At 41.3% G+C, this 21,209-nt stretch overlaps 1 protein-coding gene across 6 annotated transcripts in view; it reads right to left on the bottom strand.

The window, feature by feature from the left end:
• Window positions 1-3,430: 3,430 nt before the first annotated feature.
• The window catches only part of LOC122492215 (zinc finger protein 660), a 32,390-nt gene continuing 14,611 nt past the window's right edge, over window positions 3,431-21,209 (bottom strand). Inside the window, exons 1-5 of one of the 6 annotated variants that reach the window (XM_043595936.1) lie at window positions 16,759-16,813; window positions 15,550-15,653; window positions 14,063-14,153; window positions 12,362-12,482; window positions 3,431-8,618 (exon numbers count right to left, since the gene is read on the bottom strand). In XM_043595936.1, the coding sequence (XP_043451871.1) occupies window positions 7,445-8,440 (996 nt within the window). In that variant the 5' untranslated portion in view covers window positions 8,441-8,618; window positions 12,362-12,482; window positions 14,063-14,153; window positions 15,550-15,653; window positions 16,759-16,813 and the 3' untranslated portion in view covers window positions 3,431-7,444. Of the gene's footprint in view, window positions 8,619-11,456; window positions 11,982-12,361; window positions 12,483-14,062; window positions 14,154-15,549; window positions 15,654-16,758; window positions 16,828-21,209 lie in introns of those variants that run through there. The other 5 variants (XM_043595939.1, XM_043595938.1, XM_043595941.1 and 2 more) reach the window with 5 other exon arrangements.

Genomic DNA, 21,209 nt, shown 5'->3' with positions numbered 1-21,209 from the left:
TTACTCAATTGTCCTCATGTTTGCATGGAATACAATGAGAAATCTGCTGTAATCCCTATCTTCTTCCTGTGCACATGTGTTTTTTTCCTCTGGCTGTTTTTATAATTTTTCTCTTCTTGACTGGTTTTAAGCAATTTATGATGTACCTTGGAGTAGTTTTCTTCAGATTTATTCTATGGCTTATTTTCTACTGCTGAGGTAAGCCCCTTCGAGTACTTTATCCAATGCACAAAGGAATTGCTTTTTTTCAGTCTGGTTTGTGGGAAGACACTATTCCTGGTCTTGTTTTTGTGCCTAGAAGTGTTCACATAAATCCTATGGAATGCCCCCCCCCCCAACCTTAGATGTTTCTTCATTCAGTACTTTGCTGAATATCCTGCAGGGACCATTCACAGATCCCCAAAATTCTGTGTAGTTCTCTCTCCTCCAGTACTATCTTGTGAACCCTACCTGCCTTAGTCTCCTTGGATTCTCAGCTCTCTTCAACTCAACAATTTCACCAGACTTCACCTGGTTCTCTCTCCCTATGTCACTGCCTGTGGACTTTCTTAAGGCAATAAACTGGGGCACATAAGGACTCACCTCACTTGTTTCCATCTATCAGGGATCATTGTTTTTTGTTGCTGAGGTCAATGTCTTAAAAATCATTGTCTCATTGGGTGCCTGGGTGGCTCAGTCAGCTAAGCATCTGACTCTTGATTTCAGCTCAGGTCATGATCTCATGGGATTTAGACCCACATTAGGCTCCTCACTGACAGCATGGAACCTGCTTTGGATTCTCTCTCTCTCTCTCTCTCTCTCTCTCTCTCTCTCTCTCTCTGCCTGCCTCTCCCCTGCTCATGCTGGCTCTCTGTCAAAATAAATAAACTTTTAAAAAATTATTGTTTCATATATTTTATCTGGGGTTTTTGTGTCAGGTGAGAATGCAATTCTGGTCCCTATAACTCCAATATGGCCAGAAGAGAGAGTCTCTCCTTTAGTTTTATTCTTGTCTAGGTATTTTCTCATTTTCATTAAGTTTTCTTCTTTAACTCATGAATTATTTAGAAACGCTGTGTTTAAGTCCCAAGTGTACATGGTTTTGTTAATTTCTATTCTAATTGCATTATGACCAGAGTAGAAGACATTTTGTTGAACTGTCTGTATTTCCCTGGATTGTCCCCTTGCCCTCCAGCTCACTAGAGGGGCAGGCTAAAAGTCCTCAACTGTCAGTTCTCTTCAGCAACTATCCTCAGCTAAAGAAATATACCTCACTGAAGATCATGGTTCCCATTAGGATGGTGTGATGGAGCTTGTACTCAGTGATTTGTTGATGAAGGGATACAAGGGCCCAGACCTCTCACCTTAGGTCTGGACCATTCTGAAAGGCCAGCCCAGTCTAAGTCTGAAGGCAATAAGGCAACACAGGTAACTGCATCTGCAACATAGATGACTTCTCCTACTACTAATCTGGTTTTCTCCCCTCTCGCTACTTTCCCCTCTCTCTTCTCCTTCTCTATTGGGTGTTAATTCCAATAACACTCTCCAACAAATTTGCTGCATGTTATTCTTTGTCTATGTATACTTTCTAAAAGGCTCAACCTGTAACAATCACATAACTCATTTTTTAAAAATTTGTTAATTTTTAAATAACTGTTCCATGAATACTTGGAAAAGCACATATCTAATTTTATATTACTTTCTTGGTTTGGTGTTTCCCAAATTTGAACCCTAAATTACCATAAGGACAGACTCATGACTTTTTTGTTTGTTTGATGTTTATTTATTTTTGAGAGAGAGAGATAGAATGTGAGCTGGAGAGGGGCAAAGAGAGAGGGAGACACAGAATCTGAAGCCAGCTCCGAGCTGTCAGCACAGAGCCTGATGCAGGGCTCGAACCCACAAACTGTGAGATTATGACCTGAGCCTAAGTCAGACACTTAACCGACTGAGCCACCCAGGGGCCCCTAGGGAGACTTTTATTTTCCACTTAAAGCCCATGACGAGTCTCACAACTTATGTTTTTCTCTGCTCCTGGTTGATTTTTTTTCATGTTTATTTTTGAGAGAGAGAGAGAGAGCGAGAGAGCATGAGAAGGGTAGGCGCAGACAGAGAGGGAGACACAGAATCTGAAGCAGGTTCCAGGGTCTTGAGCTGTCAGCACAGAGCCTGATGTGGGGCTCAAACTCGTGAACCCCGACACTATGACCTGAGCTAAAGTTGGACACTTAACCCACTGAGCCACCCAGGCGCCCCTCTACTCCTGCATGACTTCTAATGCATGCTCTCACTGAGGGTGTACACTTATAAACATCTGGGCTTCCTATGGAAATCTGTGCCAATTCTCCACCTCTTACAACCCCACAGATTCAAATTGCACCCTTAAACCAGATAAAAATCTACATTCCTTGATGTCACCAAACTGCCTCACAGCACCCAAGGTATCATCACCCACTTATTTTTCTGGCTTCCACTCCCTCTTCATTTTAGGTTCTGTGGATTTATCTCACCTTCTTGAAAGCCCTTTAAAAGGATGTTTAAATTTTACCCAGAATTTCTAGGTTTTGTTTTGTAGCCAAAGGGCTTTATGATTATCTGGTTTGTCATACTGTTCTATTATACTTTATACTTTTTAAAGACATGAATCTCTGCTCAATTCTGTGGTAAAACAAACACTGCAAATGTGACAGCATTGTATTTCATACTCAGTAAACTGGTTGCTAATTTGTCATGATCATACAAACATTGGTATATGTCTCAACCATTGTGTAATTTATAGGTTCTTCTGAAGGAAAAATGGACAATCATTATAAAAGTAGTCATGTAAAGAGTCAAGGTTCCTAATGAAAAATGTTTTTCAATTCCCACTGTGAAAGTGTTATTTCCTATAGATTCCTGGACTCTGCTCCAGATTTGGTGGGCCTGGGACACTGATCTGTATGTGTGCTGTTAACTCATGTTAACTCCCGGATTTGGAGTTCACTGGCCTTAGTTTCAGAGACTGGTTACACCTTTTGCATGTCCACAATCCCTGTGGTCAAATTGTGCCATGTGCATTTACACGGTCAGTAGGAGTGGGAACTAGTCAGGTCCTGCATCTGTGTTGTCCAGAAAGGAGTCTGCCATCACCTTTTTACCCCCTCATGAGCCTATTTTCTGGAGCAGAAATGGACTTCAAGGAACATAGCTGGTTTTATACACCCATGTGAGGTCTACATAATAGTACAGATTTGAAACACAGATGAGGCCAGAGAAAGGACACTTTATATTGGCTAGAGAGCTCTCATTTCTGTAATATGAGTATGAAAATAATAAGCTTCATGTTGTGTTTAAATCAGACACAAGTCAAATCACTTCATTCCAAAAACAGATGCTTAGAAAAGCAAACTGAACTGTTTTCTTCCCACTCTGAACAAAGGAAACAACACGAAAAAAAAAAAAATCAGTGATATTTAAAACAAGTAAATAACAACAGATTTATTGGAGGAATTATAAGTATGTCCTGCAAAAAGTTTTCTAACATCAGAGGTGATTAAAGACAGTCTAGTTTCTAAAAACAATCTAATAATATGAGCATACTATTTTATTTATATTAAATGGAATTGTTTATATTAAGTGGAAAAATTTTTTAAAAAGGAAGTTTATCACTGAGAATATAGAGCAAACATGAAATTTGGTGTTATGAGATTTAAATGCAACAGAATTGTTCAGTTATTTAAAGCCGTTTTGGGTTTTGATTTTCTTCTCTGTTCCAAGTAAGCCCTGATATAGTATACACCATCAATAAAAAATATCTCTATCCTAGGGAGATTCTCTCCTCTGTATGCAGAATTCTTTATCTTTCACATTTCCCTTTAATCAAGGCTATATAAAATGAAACTTTATTTCCATACTTCCTCAACTAAAAGGAGACACATATATTTCTATTCCACACAAGAGCAATTCTATGCAACTGGGATGTCTGTGGCTAAAAATATCACCTCTTCATATTCCTCAGGAATATTCTGGATACTAAACACATGAGTAAGTATGAGTGCACAGGAAGCCAGTAGGTAATGAAAACAGGGATGGGTAATACACAGTAGTCTAATGATGTATATTTCAAAACAGCTGGGTTTTTTTTTTTTAATGGAGAATAGAGAAGAAATGCAGTAAAGACAGGTAAATGGATTGAGGGAGACAAAAACTAACAATTGAGGGGCTGCAGAGGAAGCACTGCTATTAAGCAACAACTAGGTTTCCATTAGTACCGGAAGCTGGAAAAAACACAAACAGACCCTGAATCTAGAGTGTATCATGAAAAGGCCTGAAAGTGTGGTAAGAACTTCATAATTAAACTCTGACTGAAATAAACAGCTGACAGTCTTGAAAAAGTCCCTGGAGGAAGGTGGATTATCAGTTCAGATTATATTGCAGAATATTTATCTGAAAGGGTATGGGGACCGCTTATCAACATGTACTCCTGCAGCCTAAGACAAGTATCAGCCTAGAAAATGGGTGAGGGTCTATTCTTGTAGCTTGCCTGGGACAAGAAATGTGAAGATCTGTATTCAGATTGCTGGGTTTGAGATGACACAGTATCCTTCCAGAAGGCATTTACTCTTGAAGATCACAAAAGTCTTTTAAGATGAAAAAGAAAGCCTATTGGACGAAAGAATCTCAGGCACTATGACACAGTAATAGGAAAATGTTTTTGGTCAGAGGTTACCTGCTCAGTAACATATAAAAAGCATCAACAACTCTGCTCAGTAATAATTAGTGCTCAAAAAATAACCTCTGACAGGCACACAAGAAGCCAACTGCCTGTTTTCTTAGTTTCGACAGCCAATAGACATTAGTCATGGGGAGTTTCCACATAGGTAATCAGCAGGTGAGGATGGCTGACGTGACAAAAGGCAAAGTATACTAATTACAAACACCTTCTTTAATATTAAAAGGACATGTGACAAGGGAAAAATGATGGAAGGACCCTTACTGCTATAGTAGTGTAACTCACTGCTCCATGTAGGTTACCCTACTCTTGTGTCCGCCCAGACTCTCAGGGAAGTGCCTACCCAATGGTGATACAACAGTTCTATCCCTGGAATGCAGCAAATCCATTCCAGAGCCTCCAAACCTTGCTTTGAATAACTGTGCAAAGAGGGACAATTACATCACATAATTGCACATAAGCCACTATCCTATCAAAATAGGACAAAACCAAACAATCCATTTTTACACAACTATACCCTTCACAACCTTTTGCTTCTTTTTCTCCAGTAATAGAAAGGCAGAAATATATAATCATTAAACTAAATTACAAGGTGCAGAGATAAACCATAAATCAAACTCAGAGGAGATAGATAGCATCTTCCTCATGAAACCATGGGCAAATAACTACCCAGATACAATTACCTTTCACTCAGGAGAATCCCAACTGGCCTCCCACTCATGTACAGAACCACCATGGCAGGCAGAGGTACTTTGGTATAATGAAGAAAGCGTGGACTTAACACTCAGATCTGAGTTCAAATCCTCATTCCAATCACTAACTAGCAGTCACCTAACCTCACTGAGGCTCAATTTTCTTGTACAAATGTTATGGGATAACAATACTTCACTATGTGCATAAGACAAGTGTCATTAGGCTTAGGGATTCACTGCATACAAAGCAAGAGGAGGACCACATTTAAGAATGAGCAGATTCTAAGTATTCCCAGATGGATTTTGAGCTAAGGACTTAAAGGTTTATATATTGGTTGAAAATGGGTTAAGGCCTTCTCAAAGGACCAGACATAAAGAAAGGCAGAGGAAGCTAGCAAGTGCCTGTAGTACTGACTGCATAGCATCCCGCCCTTCTTTTGAGAAAGGTTTTTCTCAGTGATAAAAGGAAGAAAGCAAACAGATCAGAAAACCTCAGTTCCTTTCCTCACTTCCTGACTTTGAAACAGAGTTGTGTGAAGAGAAGAGCTTGTAGCTATAGCCAACATCTTACTACCAGGAAGCTCCAAAAATGAAAGCCAATGTGCTGAAAATTACGGAGTTAAGACTTAAGTTTAGTGAATTGCTCAGTTGCCAAACCAAACTTGGAACTGCTTACCTCTAGCCTTCCCCATAAGTAAACAATCAATGTTCTTAAGGTTTTCGCTACTAGTACTTGATACTGTGTTCATTACACCCAAAAATATCCTAAATGCTACCTTACGTAAGGGTTTTCCTGAATCACTCTACGTGTTTAGAAACACTGCTCCAATGTCCCATACTTAAGCTATTTTCATTTACTATGTATGTGCTAGCCTTGTCACACAATACGTGCATTATCTCATTAAATCATCACAACTCTGTGAGATAGGTAGTTATTCCCTTTTTACAGATAAGTTGAAGGCTCAGAGCAGTTAAATGACTTGTCCAAAATTGACAAGCTAGTATGTGGCAAATCTGGGATCAGAACATGTCTCTCATTCCAAAGTCCGTGCTTTTAACTACTAAATTGTACATAACGTGAGAAGGCAGTGTCTTTCCCTAGTTTTAGATTATGCTGACTGCATCTTTACAGGTTAGGAACCTGCAATTTGCAATTTCAGTTTCATAAGAGGACATTTTTTTCCTGGTTTTGTAGACATATGTTGAAAAAATGAAGCCTCTATTATCTGCAGATCCTTCAACAACTGTGGGAGAGAATATAGTGAATTTTTGCTGTTCTTTTAACCTAACAGTGATTAAGTGGATTATACATCATGTTGACAGCCTGTAAAGTCAGCTTATTCTAAAACTGCAAAAGATCAATAACTAGTGTTTATGACTTAATAAACAGGAAATAGGCTCTAAAAGGAAACGACCTCCTCATGGTTCCACTGCTACTAAGTGCCAGTATTAAGGTGGAATCCCATGAGTTTAGGGTCTATGTTCTACACACCTTCATAACACTGCTGAGTGAAAATGAGCATGTACACTCATTGCAATTAAAAAAATACTCTACTTTCCTGAATATAAAAGTAGTATTCTCATTGTACAAAAGTCTTTAAGAAGCATAGAAAAGTATATGGAAGAAAATAGAATTCGCCTATAATTCTATCACCCAATGGTAATCACTGTTAACATTTTGGTTTGGTATTATTTCATTCTCATTTTTCTCCTATACGTAAATTTTTTTTTTTAATTTGGATCAAACTTGTTTTTTCTTTATCTTCCATTTTATACAAATAATTTCCCCCATGGCATTAAATATTCTTTAAAAATGTTTATAATGGCTGCAAAACCATCATGTGGATAGACCATTATTCATTTAAACCCAGTGTTACTGAAAATCTAGTTCTCTTCCTTCAGTTATATATGATGCTGGCATGAATATCCCTTTGTTAATCTTTGTGTACTTCTGGTAACTTCCCCTGTATGGAGTCTCAGAAATTGAATTAAGGTTGGTAATAATGAAAGCCGGTTTTTCCAAAAAGTAGCAGTTAGGCCTACTATCCACAATACATGTCATTTATGAGGTTTCCTTCTCCTCGTTATGTTTTCTCTGGTGTTGAATAAGCTGTGAGCTATAACGGTAGGCTTTCCCACATTCACAACATTTATAGGGTTTCTCCTTAGTGTGGGTTCTCAAATGTAGAATAACTTGAGAAGTCTGTCTGAAGGTTTTTCCACATTCATTACATTCATAGGGTTTCTCACCAGTGTGAACTCTCTGATGATCAATAAGGTTTCGATTAGAAGTAAAAGCTTTCCCACATTCATTACACTTGTAAGGTTTCTCTCTACGGTGAAGTCTCTGATGTTCAGTAAGGGTCTTCCTTAAAATGAAAGCTTTTCCACATTCATCACATTCGTAAGGCTTCTCTCCTGTGTGAATTCTTTGATGGTCCATAATCTTTGTATTAGAGACACATATTTTCCCACACTCCTTACACTTGTAAACTTTTTTTCCTTTGTGCATTCTCTGATGTTGAGTAAGGTTTGAACTACGGCTAAAGGCTTTCCCACACTCGATACAAGTGTAGGGCTTCTCCCCAGTATGAACTCTGTGATGTGAAATAAGACCTGAACTCCGACTAAAGGCTTTCCCACACTCCTTACATTCATAAGTTTTCTCCCCACTATGGATTCCCTGGTGCCGAATGAGGTGTGACTTACCACTGAAAGATTTCCCACATTCACTGCATGTGTAGGGCTTCAGTCCAGTGTGGATTCTCCGATGAACCACAAGGTTGGAGCTATGACTGAAGGCTTTTCCACACTCTTTACACTTATAGGGTTTCTCCCCTGTGTGGATTCTCTCATGTACTGTAAGGTTTGCACTCTGACTAAAGGCTTTCCCACACTCAGTACATACATACTGTCTCTTTCCAGCATGAATTTTCATGTTTGTTGCAGTATCCGAGCACTGACTACCATCTTTTTCAGATTCTTGCCCACTCACTTCTGTAAGTGTTTTATTGTCTTTAACTGTCTTATGTCTGAAGTTTCTGGTCTTTCTCCTCATTTTCTCTTGCCTGAAGCATCACATTGGCCTCTTGAGTCTTCTCTTTCCTTTCAGAGGAGCTTTCTAAATTTTGACTTCCCTGGCAACACCTCTGTGGAGTTCTCTTCAAAGTGTGAGATTCTGACTTTTCAGGAATGATACTTTGGAATCAACACCTCCTCAGTCCCAGTTTCACCATCTGACAGAAGAAAGAGAAATTGCACATATCACCCATTCTCTACACTAGAGGAAGGAGAATTATCCAAAGATAACAAGATGTGGTAGATCACAGGGCCTTACAAGGAAGAGGAAGTGTTCAAAGTCAGAGAGAACTGATTACAAATAAGATGAGAAAAATAAGGGCAGACCCAGAGGCCGAGGTAAAGGCTTAAGGGAAGACAGGACAGGAACCCAACATGTCCAGGATCAGGATCAGCAATGAGTAATATAAAATCCACCCTGGTTTCCTCCTATCTTATACTCTACTCCCAGAATTGGAGTCATCTAACTCCTCATCTGGTCCCTAGACAAAATGAACTGAAAGATCCTTAGTTCACCAGCTCTTCAAAATAGTTTGGCTTTTAGTTCTTGCTGACTGATTCCCCTAATACCAATGATATAGTGACTGGCACAAAACAGATGCTCAAGAATTGTTTCAATGATCAGCAACTGAGATTGTCTTGGGGTATGACTAAGATTTCATCTTTTGCTCTAAGTCCGGGTATGAGTCCCCTATACACATCTCTGTTCTTAAGACCTGTCTTAATAAGGGGTAACACAGTTCTTCCAATACAGAGCCTACTGGAGCCTAGTCACACCATAGCCTACTTTGTAGGGATTGCTCTGTAGCTGAATCTAGCCACATGTGCTCATTCCGCTTCTCATCAAGCTACCACTCTGACAAGCTATCACTAAATCTATAGTGTGAAACTCAGAGGCTGAGGGGGGAACAGGATTAGCTAAAATATGGCATGGGAAACTCTGATAAGACCTTGCATGATACAATGGTAAAGTATCTAATAGTGGCAAAAGGGTGAAAATAGGAGACGGCACAACCAAAAGGGGCCAATACATGAAACCCATGTCAGGAATGAGCAGGAACTTCCCAAAGAATTTAACATGAAACTTGGGACATACAGGTAATCCGTGCCTATCTCAAATATGGAGAAGATTGGGTCATAAAAGGAAAACAGAAAGATGACTGCATGATACGAACACATAATTAATGTTCCTTTTACTATGTTCCTTTCCAGACTTGTCCATATTTATAGTTATATAATCACAAATATATGGTAGATATAATTTTGTATCCTACTTCTCCAAGTTTTCATATGTAATCTTCCACATTGCTATTTAATCATAAGATCATTTTATGACTATATAATACACTGCCAACTGAATTCATTATCATTTACCTACAATTTTGCTAGTGTCAGACATTTCTGTTGCTCCCTGAGGTTTAACCACTGTCAATAATGCTATCATGATCACTTTTTATTAAGTCTATTAATTTATTTTTGAGAGAGAAAAAGAAAGCATGGGGAAGGGGCAGAGAGTAAGGGAGAGAGAGAATCTGAAGCAGGTCCCACGCTGTCAGCACAAAGCCCAACTTGGGGCTCAATCCCACAAATCATGAGATCACGACCTGAGCAGAAACCAAGAGTCGGACCCTTAACCGACTAAGCCACCCAGGAGCCCCTATCATGATCACTTAAACAAAGTTTTCTTCCTACTGAAATATATTCCTAGGATAAAAGCTCTACAAGTGAGTTATTGAGTCAGAAGAAATGAAATTGTTTTGTAGTACTGCCTTTGCCTTTCATAAAAGTTTGACCACTTTCCATTGTCTCATAGCTTTGTGATAAACTGAGTCACACTCTCTGAAGGAGAAGCATGTCCAATGGTGAGTGCTCAAGACCAGCGAGGAAGGAAGAGAACCTCCAACTGAGGTTAGAGTTCACATCTCAGGAACATAGGTGCCACTGATGCCATACAGGGACACATACATACGAACTTGTGCCGATGACATAAGGGGGAGGCAGAGAAAATGATGGTAAGGGGGCGGACTCTTGTCAGGATCCTGAAGCACACTCACATCCAGCTGCCACTACCCCTCCTAATCAAACAGGAAGAAAATCAGTAAGAAGCTAGGGGCCTGCAAAGCAGAGTCAGACAGTAAGTGAAGCCACTTCCAAAATTCTCTCTGAGAAAGTTGATGGTTCTTTTTGAGTTGTTTTTTCATTTGTAATCTTCTCTGAAACTTTTCTTCATACACGCTTTAAAGTAGTAATTACTGAGCATTCTACTTTGTACAAATCTCTGTTTTGGATCTAACAGGGAAACTTTTTAAAAGCATTATTGCAGAAAAGGAGAAAAATACAAACTAAAAGTAGAAAATACACACTCTCGGTAGTATGAATGAATGGATGGATGAAAAAGTGGGTAAGTTTATATATTTACTGTTATTGAGGGCTCTAATCTTGCTAAGCAAACTGTGTTCTGCTAACTTGTATTTTTTAATTCTTTTTGTAAGTATTACTTAGGAAAAGTTGGGAAATGACTTTAGAGGAATGGATTTCCATAACTACTAGAACAAAGGATTTTAGAGATTCAGAATGAGACAATGCCTTGAAGCCAGTATGTCTCATTTCTAGGCATGACTGATCTGAAGCTTCCCAGTTAGCTAGTGACATAACTATTCTATTGCTCAAGGCTGCTATGGAAAAGATCTTGTTGTGGCTTTCAAGAAAGAGGTATCCATGGAAAATGTTAATAGCCAGGTATTTACATGGCTAATCCCCAATATGACTGTATTAGAAGATGTGACCTCTAAGGAGGTAATTAAGGTTAAATGAGATCATAAGAGTGGAACCTTGATCTGACAGGATTAGTGTGTCCTTTCAATAAGACATGAGAGAGAGCTCACTTTTGTTTCCACTCCTGCCTCCCCTCCCCTCAACAAACTGAGGACAGCCATATGAGCACACAGTAAGAAGGTGGCCATCTATAAGCCAGAAAGAGAGTCCTAAGTCCTTACCAGAAACTGAATCAGGTGATCACCTTAATCTTCGGCTTCCAGGCTCCAGAACTGTGAGAAAAGGAATGTCTGTTGTTTAAATTACCCAGTCTATGGAATTTTGTTACAGCAGCTTGGGCACACTAATATAAGCATAAAGTATCACACCTACCTTTAAGGAGCTTACAATAGAATAAATGGCAAAAAACTAAGAGACCAAATTAAAATTTATGAAGTACCCAATTAGGAAGTGAAGGGGGCTAGGGAAGGGAGTGATTACTGGGGCCAGGAATGCTCGGAGAAAGGTGCCTTAAAAAGGCAAACCTTTGGCTGAGCCCCAGAAGAGGAAAGAATTGTTTCCTCAGAAGGAAATGGGAATTGACTTGCACAGGGCCAGTGTACTTAGAAATAAGTGGGAGATTACACTATCACATAGCTTCATGATGTGTGGGGGGCCGGGCCCTGGTGCCAGGCTGAGACCGGGTCGAGCAATGTTCCCCGTTGACTCAAGCCAACCCGGTGGTTCCCTCTCCCATTCCCCCACTTTCAAGGGCATACGAAAGCCTTGTCAAGGCCGAGAAAGTTAATTCCTGAAGCCTGTGGTCTGCAGGTGTTGGCAGTAATGCTACCTCCCTTTTTCTATCCCAAGTCAGATAGAAACAAACATGGGAATTGTGTTTTGCTAGCAATCTTATCAACAAGGTCTTGTGACCCGTCTAGAAAATGCACAAGAAGCACAGAACTAAATGTTTTGGTTGGCAGCGATTATGTGAAACCCGTTTATTCTTAGAATGACCTGACCCGTAAGAGTCTGGTTATAAAAGATTGTGTACAGCAGCAATAAAGCCGTCACTTGGGCCATCAGCCCAGAGGGCCCTCCTGTTCCCAAACTTTCTCTTCTCTCTTTTTTTCTTGCATTCCCCTACCCTCAGGCCCCTGACCTCGGTGTTTGTCCCGCCGGTCGTGACAATGATGGTGAGAATTCTGTCCATTTTGTTCACCTTTGTCTTCCCAGCATCTAGCACAGTTCCAGGCATATAGTAGGCACTAAAAAAAATTTTTTTTCATGAACAAATAAACGAATGAAAAAATTACGTTGCCTGAAGTCATATGAGCCTGAACACTGAAATTATGGGGCATATATGGATATAATTTAATATATATTATATATTTGATATATAATTTGAAATGAGTACCAACCATTCTCATTTTCTTTCCCGATTCTATATTCTTTTTCTACCTTGCTGTTCTCTCTCACTCTCACTTGTCAAGAATACAGTTTTTCAAGCATTATCATTCATTGTCCCTCGTCCCCATACTTCCCTCCACATCCCAGCACATTAATATTTCTCTCAGCATCATGAAGTAGAAAACTGGAGAGAGGCAGCTGGGTATCCTATGAGTCGTATTTGAGGGATATAAAAAGAAATAATCCAAGAGATGCTACCTAGGAGTAGGGTGCTCATATATCCTGGTTGTCCCAGAACAGTGCTGGTTTATACTTGCTATTCCAGCATCATTAACGGCAGCCCCCTTAACTAACAAAAGTATACCAAGTTTGAACAATAAGTTTTCTATCATCCTACATAAAAGTGAAATTGGGAATAGAATGCTCTAGGGTATAATATTGTATGTCAACTACACTTCAAATAAAAATCTTAAAAAAAAAAATGCTTTAGGAAGATTAGCCTGGATGGGTTAGAGGTGAAAAAAAGGAATGGAGGAAGGGAAATGAGTTGAGAGACAACTTTAGGAATGCAGTATGGGTGACCATTAGAGGGTCTGCCACTTTCTAGGTGCCCAATAAATGTTTGTTGAATGAATGAACAAATGAATGAGATAGTCAGACCCCAGTCCAGGATAAATACAGGATAGAGAACAATGAAGTCCAGCTGTTTCCAGGAAAGCATACACTTTTATCAGACTAGATACAGAGGATGACTAAAAGAAAGAATTCAAGGTTATCAGATCCAGGTCTAAATATCTATAATGGTAGTGTCACTGAGAAAGATGAAGATGTAGGAAAACACTTCAGATAAGAAAAGGAAGAATACGTCAGGAATGCAAATTTAAGAATAAGAGGTGACAGAGGAAGTCATGAGAAAGTATAAGCTCACTGAGATGGAGATTTGGGTTAGAAGAGTAGGAAGGGAGAAAGAGAAATGCACAAGGATGTGCATAAGGAAACCCAGGGCCGTTCTGGGGGACCGGAGAAGGAAGCAAGACTTATCAGATCAGGGAGGGCCAATCCGAGGAGAAACTGGTCAAATGGAAACCTAACTATTTGTCCTCTGCCTGACTGGATGGAAAATTCCCTCAGAAAACCTGGAAGAATTCCCAGGCACTAGGAGGGAAAGTGAACTCTTGGCTGAAGAAGTAGGAGCAGGGATAGATAGATGAGACCACAGAGCCAGCAGGACACTAGAGATACCCAAGCAACTGTGCATAAAAGCACACTCTCAGACAACTGGTAAACGGATGAGAACCAATGAGGCCCCCCAGATTTCTGACCCACAAATCCCTGAGATGGATGGGTGAGTGTTCTGATCTCAGGACCACCATTCAGTTCAGGCTGTGAGAAACTCACAAAGAGCAGAAAGAGAAAGAGAAAGAGAAAGAGGTTTTACCTTGGGATGTTGTATTCCCTTAATTCACCACATCACCTGCCTGTTCAGGTCCCTCTGAGCAGTGGTCACATGGCCCTTGGTTACTGATTGGCTGCAATGGGGTGAGGAATAAGAGGGAACACCTGAATATTCCAGACAGACAGATGAATGAAAGATAAAAATGAGGGTGCCTGGGTGGCTCAGTCAGTTAAGCATCTGACTTCAGCTCAGGTCATGGTGTCACGGTTCATGAATTCAAGTCCCACATCCAGTGAGCTCAAGCCCCACTTCAGGTGAGCCCTGCTTCACAACCCCCCCATCTCTCTCTCTGCCCTTCATGGGTCTCTCTGTCTAGCTCTTTCTCCCTCTTTCTGCCTCTCACTCACTTGCACCCTCTCTCTCAAATAAATAAATAAATAAGTAAATAAATAAATTTCAAAAAAATCGAAAGGAAGGAGCACCTGGGGGCTCAGTCAGTTGAGCGTCCAACTTCAGCTCAGGTGGTTTGTGAGTTTGAGCCCCGCATTAGGCTCACTGCTGTCAGCACAGAGCCTGCTTCAGATCCTCTGTCCTCCTCTGCCTTGCCCCTCCCCCCCACTCTCTCTCTCTCTCAAAAATAAATAAAACAATTTTTTTTTTAACTGAAAGGAAAAAAAATAACTGGGAGAAAATATCAGAGGAACTACTTGACCTCAGGAAGAAAAAGGCCTGTGCCTTAAACATAAAACAAAGCCTGACGTCATGACCAAACTGGATAGATTTTACCATAAAGAAATCTCTGTACTTCGAGGAAACACCTTAACAAATCTGTAATATAAACTAGAGTTGCTTTATACTAGAATTAATTGGGTGTATGTCTGTGTCACTCTGCCTCACAAGTACACACTCAGCTCTAAGCCCCAAAGAGCAAGGCCCGTGGTATTCATATGTGCATCCCACAAAGTTCCTAGCACAAAGAGGGCTAAGTAAATGTTGTATGATTTGAAATGTTAAACAAACTTAAGATTTTAATTCAATCTGGGTGTAGGGACGGTGAGAATCGCATCTGACCTCCACTTGTTCATCCCTTTAGTGCTTCATACTTGTCTGAACACCGTGACAGTATATGTGCAATCTCAGCAATGCTGTCGCAATGGGGCCATGCAGGGGCCCCAGTTCCCTGAGAAACTGACCTAGTCAGAGATTCTCAGAATGTCAGAGCTAGAACAGATCGTCCAGACCTCCTGGTGTCCTATATTAAAATGTCGTGATGGGGAGACCGAAACTTAGAGGAAAGCTGCGGCTCAAGTCCAAGTCTCCTGACACCCAAATTTGAGTTCAACTATATTACCTTTCCTCCCATCCCCAAACTCTATTCCTCAAGGCTCAGAGGCCCCACTCCCACTTCTCTGCCTCTTTCCTCCTCAGTAAATAGCCATCCAGAAAGGCTCCCTTTCAGCTGTGGTCCCCTTTCTCTAGCATGTAGGATTCCTGTCCCCAGATAACAAATTTCACAGCATAGGTCTCACCTGCCCAGCACAGACAGCCTCACTCCAAAGATCTGCCCAGCACAAATCTTGCCTGATCTCTTCCTTGAGTTTGGTGTGGAAGTTCCTAATGGGATGCTGAATCACTGTAAACAGACAGAAATGATTGAGTTCTCGGAGAGCTCAACTCCCAGTGGACACTCAGGGCAGTGTCACATACTGGGCACCTTCCTTTCCCAGAGAACTGAGAGCAGTAAGGGTGATAATTCCCACTCTGAAGATGAGGAAATGAAGCTCCCAGAGGTTGAGTGACTTGACAAAGGTTGTGCAGCAGGTGAGAGACAAATCTGTGTCTGAAGGTAATCCTCGTTCTATCAAACTACAGTTGCTCCTTTTCACTTGTTCTGTTTGATATCTAAAAATTCCCGTATTCTTCTCTAACCGCAAAATAAATTCCAACTGCAATCCAACTTTTTCCAGCAGACGTCTGCAGCAGAGGGATGAGAAGGGAACCTTGCTGAGTCAAATATCTTTAAAGAGAAAACTAAGCCCTTAAAGGGAGGATAAGAGGAGAATGTTTTCTTGTTTTTTTAACAATTGCCTATTTCTGAGAGTTACTGGCCCTCACAATTCGTTTTGTGTTTTCAACCTCTCCAGATTCCCAGACTCTGCTTCTAACCCTTCAAGTTTATTCCATCTCTTCCCTACCAGAAAATACCTCTGTTTTGTACACAACTGTAACCACAGGAACTAGCATCTAGTGGTAGGTACTCAGTGAGGATTTGTTGAATGAATGAATGAATGAATGAATGAACGAATGAGCGAGCAACCTTTGGGAAAACCCTGTCCTCCTGAGTTCCTTTCCTTCCTGGGAACACAGCGGGGAACGGACCGGTGTTCCGATTCAAACCGGCGTTGAAGACGGGTTGTGGAGTCCTTTGAGCCTGGCTGGGATCTCGACTGCTGTGACCAGGGCAGCCTGCTGACTAGGGGCGGGGATGACAAAGTTCTGTCACCACTATCAGCTCTGTCAGAGCGAGCAGCTACGCGGAGTGAGAAAGGAGACCCCGGACAAAGGGGCAGCACCGAACGCGGGGAGGGAGAGGCCCACGGAGAGGCCCACAACTACCAAAGTAGACACCTCCCTCCCTGTCGCCGAGCGTGCTGCCCTCAAGGAGGCCCGGCTCCCGGGCGGTGGCCCCACCCACTCCCAGAACGCGGACCGAGCCCCCACGCCAGCCTGCCACATACCCCTCACCGAAAGCGCCCGACCCACATCTTGGAACACAGCGGAGAAGGAACTGCGTCACGGACTCCCCACTAACCCCCCTCCTCACCCTCCGACCCTTCTAGGCATCTGGAGGTTTCCGCATCTCTGTGTCCCGGAGGCTGGAGCCTCCCGCCCCCTCAGGAGACCTCTTGCCCCGCCTCCCGCAGTTTTTGCCCGGGCATTGGCTGGGAGGATGAGAGGGCTGGGGGAGTGCGGAAGATTAACTCCCGAGGGCTCCAAAAGGGGTGGAGCCAGGGAGAGACTTGGTTAGGGCGGGAAGAGGAACCAATCAACTGGGAAGCCCTTCTGTATCCGAGAGGCTCCCTGAAGTCACGTTCATCTTTCCTTGCACAGATCCCGTGCCTTTCAGGCTCAAAGCCAGGTGCAGTTACCGCTTACCCGCAGCGTATAAAAATACGTATTGCGTGCCTACTGTGTCACTGTTTTAGACGCTGCAGATGCGGTAGTGAAGAAAATGAACTCGCTGCCTCGTGAGGCTTACTTTCGAGTCAAGGGATGCAATGATAAATAAATACCTCTGGGGGAAGAGTATTCCTAACAAAGGGAACAATCAGGAGCAAAGGCCTTGTAATCAGGAGGGAGGTGGGGCACACATTTCAGTCCTTATAGACCATAAGGACTTTGGATGTGTCACAAATAATATTGGAGGGTTTGGGAACCAAGGAGGGACATGATCTTACCTTTTTCTTTTCTTGCCACATATTCAAGGTTTATTAGCTTAGATACAAAAGAAGCCAAGAAACTTGTTCCCACAAATTCTGCAAATTTCTTGCTGGTAGTCCCTGGTCATTCTGACAAAAACCTGACATGGACATTTCACTAGATGACATAACGTTTTAAAATTTTGCTTTAGCTGCTCTGTTGAGAACAGTCTGTAGGCGGGTGAGAGTAAAAGCTGGGAGGTTGAGGCTATTGTAGTATTCCAGATGAGAAACGATGAAGGCTTGGATTAGTTTAGAAATGATAGAGGTGATGAGAAATGCTTCTGCATATAAAGCTGATGCTTGAACAATGCAGGGGTTAGGGTCACTGACCCTGTGCAGTAAAAAATCCACATATCACTTTTGACTCCCCCCAAACTTAGCTACTGTTAAGCCTGTTGACCAGAAGCCTTACAGATAAGTCAATTCATACTTCCGTAGGTTATATGTATTATGTACTGAATTCTTACAATAATACCAATTTTTTCCTAAAATTTTTTTTGTATTCCCAGGCTACACAGTTCTTCTGTGAGTTTTCTCAAATTGCCCACATCTCCGAGTTTTTCCAGTAAATTTACTGGGAAAAAAAAAAAAACACATATAAATGGACCCATTCCAACCTGTGTTGTTCAAGGGTCAACTATATTTTGAAGGCATGGTCAACATGATTTGCTAATGAATTGGTTGTTGGTTAAGGATGACTCTACAGTCACTGATGTGAGCAACCAGAGTAAGTTTGCCTTTTAGAAATAGAGTAGACTGAAAGAAGAATGGTTTTAGGGAAAAGGATCAATAGTTTTATTTTGGATGTGTTAAGTGAAAGATGTCAACTAGACATCCAAGTGAAAATGTCAAACAGGCAGTTGGAATAAGTGTACCAGGAGCTCTCTTATCCATTAGCTCACATAGGTGAAACAACAACCCTGCCATATTTCAAGAAGGAGACTGAGAAACAGAGGTTCAGAGAAATGATAAGACTTACACAAGTTCATGCCCCCTAGTTGATCCTGGACGTAAAACTTAGGTCCATGACACTATTGTCACAATATCAAGAAACACCTAAGAAAAATATTCATGTACATTAAGACAGTTATGACCAATTAAGTCTAACTTTTCATGTATTCTTTTATTTGAGGGAGGGGTCATTAATTCTGATTCAACATGGTAACTCTACATTTGGTCCCAGGAGGTAATGATTACTCCTTAATATTCTAGCCCAGTTGTTCTCAAATTTTAGAAAGCATAAGAATCAGTTGGACCCATGTTAAAAATACAAGTTCCAGGGGTGCCTGGGTGGCTCCATCAGTTAAGCATCTTTTTTTTTTTTATGTTTATTTTTGAGAAGTGGGGAGGAGCAGACATAGGGGGACAGGGGAGCTGAGGTGGGCTCTGTGCTGACAGCAGGCAGCCTGATGCAGGGCTTGAACTCATGAACCATGAGATCATGATCTGAGCCAAAGTTGGACGCTTAACCAACTGAGCCACCCAGGCACCCCAAGCATCTGACTCTTGATTTCAGCTCAGGTCATGATCTCACAGTTCATGGGATCAAGCCCCACCTTGGGCTCTGTACTGTCAGTTTGGAACCTGGTTGTGATTCTCTCTCTCTCTGATCCTCCCCTGCTAGTGTGTGCTCTCTAAGATAAATAAACTTAAAAGAAATACAAATTTCAGTGCCCCTCATTCAATTTGTTGCCTTTATCTAGAAGCGTATTCTTTTTTTCCGACAAAAATCTATTCACTCAGTCCAAAATGACATCACTGTTCAGAATCAGGGTATTTTGAGGGTTACAATTGCTTAAATATTCAGCATTCCATCTTTATCATGACATTTGCCAGCTAAAGAAATTCCAACTCATATTTGGGTAAATGAAGTCAATATCCAATTATTCAGGTCTTACTTTATTGGTCAAAATAGTGATAATGCAATGCTTCCCTTTGGAAATTCAGCCTATTTGAATATAGGTCTCTCAGGCTGTTAGAAAGGATCAAGATACTTCACTTCGAGTGATATATGCACCCCTATGTTTATTGTAGCATTATATACAATAGCCAAGATATGGAAGCAATCTGTGTCCATTGATTGATGAATAAATAAACATGCTATTGATAGATGAATGCATAAAGATTCTTGTTTGGGACAGGGCAGGTAGGGGCACACCTTTACCTCTGCCCCAATACAAGCTGTTCATTAACTTTGACTCTAGCATATTGCTCTGGACAAATCAGAGGCCCCTGACCAGATGTGCAACTTCTCTTATTCCTGCAGACGGTTGGGAATTGCCCAGCTGTTCCTGATCCTACTGTTCAAGTATCCCACATGTTCACTCTCAGAAGAAAACTTAGGGAACCCCTGAGACGAGGTGAATTGTCTAGTTTTTCCCACGTGGCTCTCTAAGGTCTCTTAAAGAAAAACCACAACTATCATTGCTCCAGTGCTCCTCACTAGGATAGATGTCCATAATAAACATACAGCTCAGAGAATACAGTTGTTAGTGGTTTAATATTTAGCACCATGGCAGCTGCCATGACCACCTTTTCCATAAATGGCCCCTGTAACAGACCGCATACATCCCAAATCCTAAGGGCACCAGCGTGGTGGTTCCCAAGGAAAAGCTTGAGTGTCACCAATTTTTGCTCACTGCCAAAGCAGCCTGAATGCTGACTGGAGAGTTTCACTGGTGGTGTCTTCTTGACATCAGGACATGCTCTATGACTTGCCAGGGCCGCTACAGTTATGATGTAATTGCATTTGTTTTGGCCCCTCCACCCTTGGGAAGCAACATAGACAGTCACAGACATAGACAGCAACATAGAGTCTCAGTAAGGGGATATAACATTTTTCAATTTTTTTCCAAAATGGGACTCAAAGTATATAATTAATGTATACAATCTAAAGGCTGACCATGTACATTTGTGCCCCATGGCCCTGAGCATGCAGCTATGGTTACCACTCCCTCTTCAGTCTAAGGGGAATATATATTGTCCTGTGATTACTTTGTCTAATAATCTCACCATAGCCAAATATTGGATAACTATTGACTCTGTTCATCTCCATCCACAATCCATATGGCACCAAGTTGGCATTCAGTTGGGAAACTGAGTATCTGTAAATGTATCATCCATATAGAAGACAATGCAACTGGAAGGGATCTGGGGGAAAAGCCTGTTAGATTATAAGATTATCATTGTTTTTAATGAGCCAACAATTCCTAACCAAGCAACACTTGAGGAAGACCCACAGGTCAGAAAAGGGGTGGGTCATCATACAGTTCTTTCCTACTGTGGTTTCATGTAAAGCATTCACATGCCTTAACAGGGGATCTGTACCTCATCTTATGTAGCCCTGTGCATACATTAGTGGGAAGACTATTGTGGTTCAGTAAGAAATATCTACATTGTCCTATTCTAGATCAAATAGTTGTACCATTAGTTACCTGGAGCCAGCTGACATGACACCTTCTCTTTATACAGCTGGAACAAGTGCTTCCGTGAGGCCCCATCAGGCTAGAAAATGTCCTAACGTTAGAGTCAGAGGATGATATTTTCCATTAAGCAAAAGCTACCTTGTGAATAGTCACAATTTGTCCCTAACAACTAGAGGTTTTCATGAAGTGAAAGTTTTCATGAAAGTATCCTTCATAGCAGGAGGTCAATGCCTTGACAGAAATGTTTCCCATTTAGTACAGAAATGGGTACTGAGTATTGTC

This window comes from Prionailurus bengalensis, chromosome C2, assembly GCF_016509475.1.
Source record: "Prionailurus bengalensis isolate Pbe53 chromosome C2, Fcat_Pben_1.1_paternal_pri, whole genome shotgun sequence".
Taxonomy (NCBI): Eukaryota; Metazoa; Chordata; class Mammalia; order Carnivora; family Felidae; genus Prionailurus; species Prionailurus bengalensis.
The sequence above is the reverse complement of the archived record's forward strand: the minus strand, read 5'-3'. Positions and strand labels throughout refer to the sequence as shown.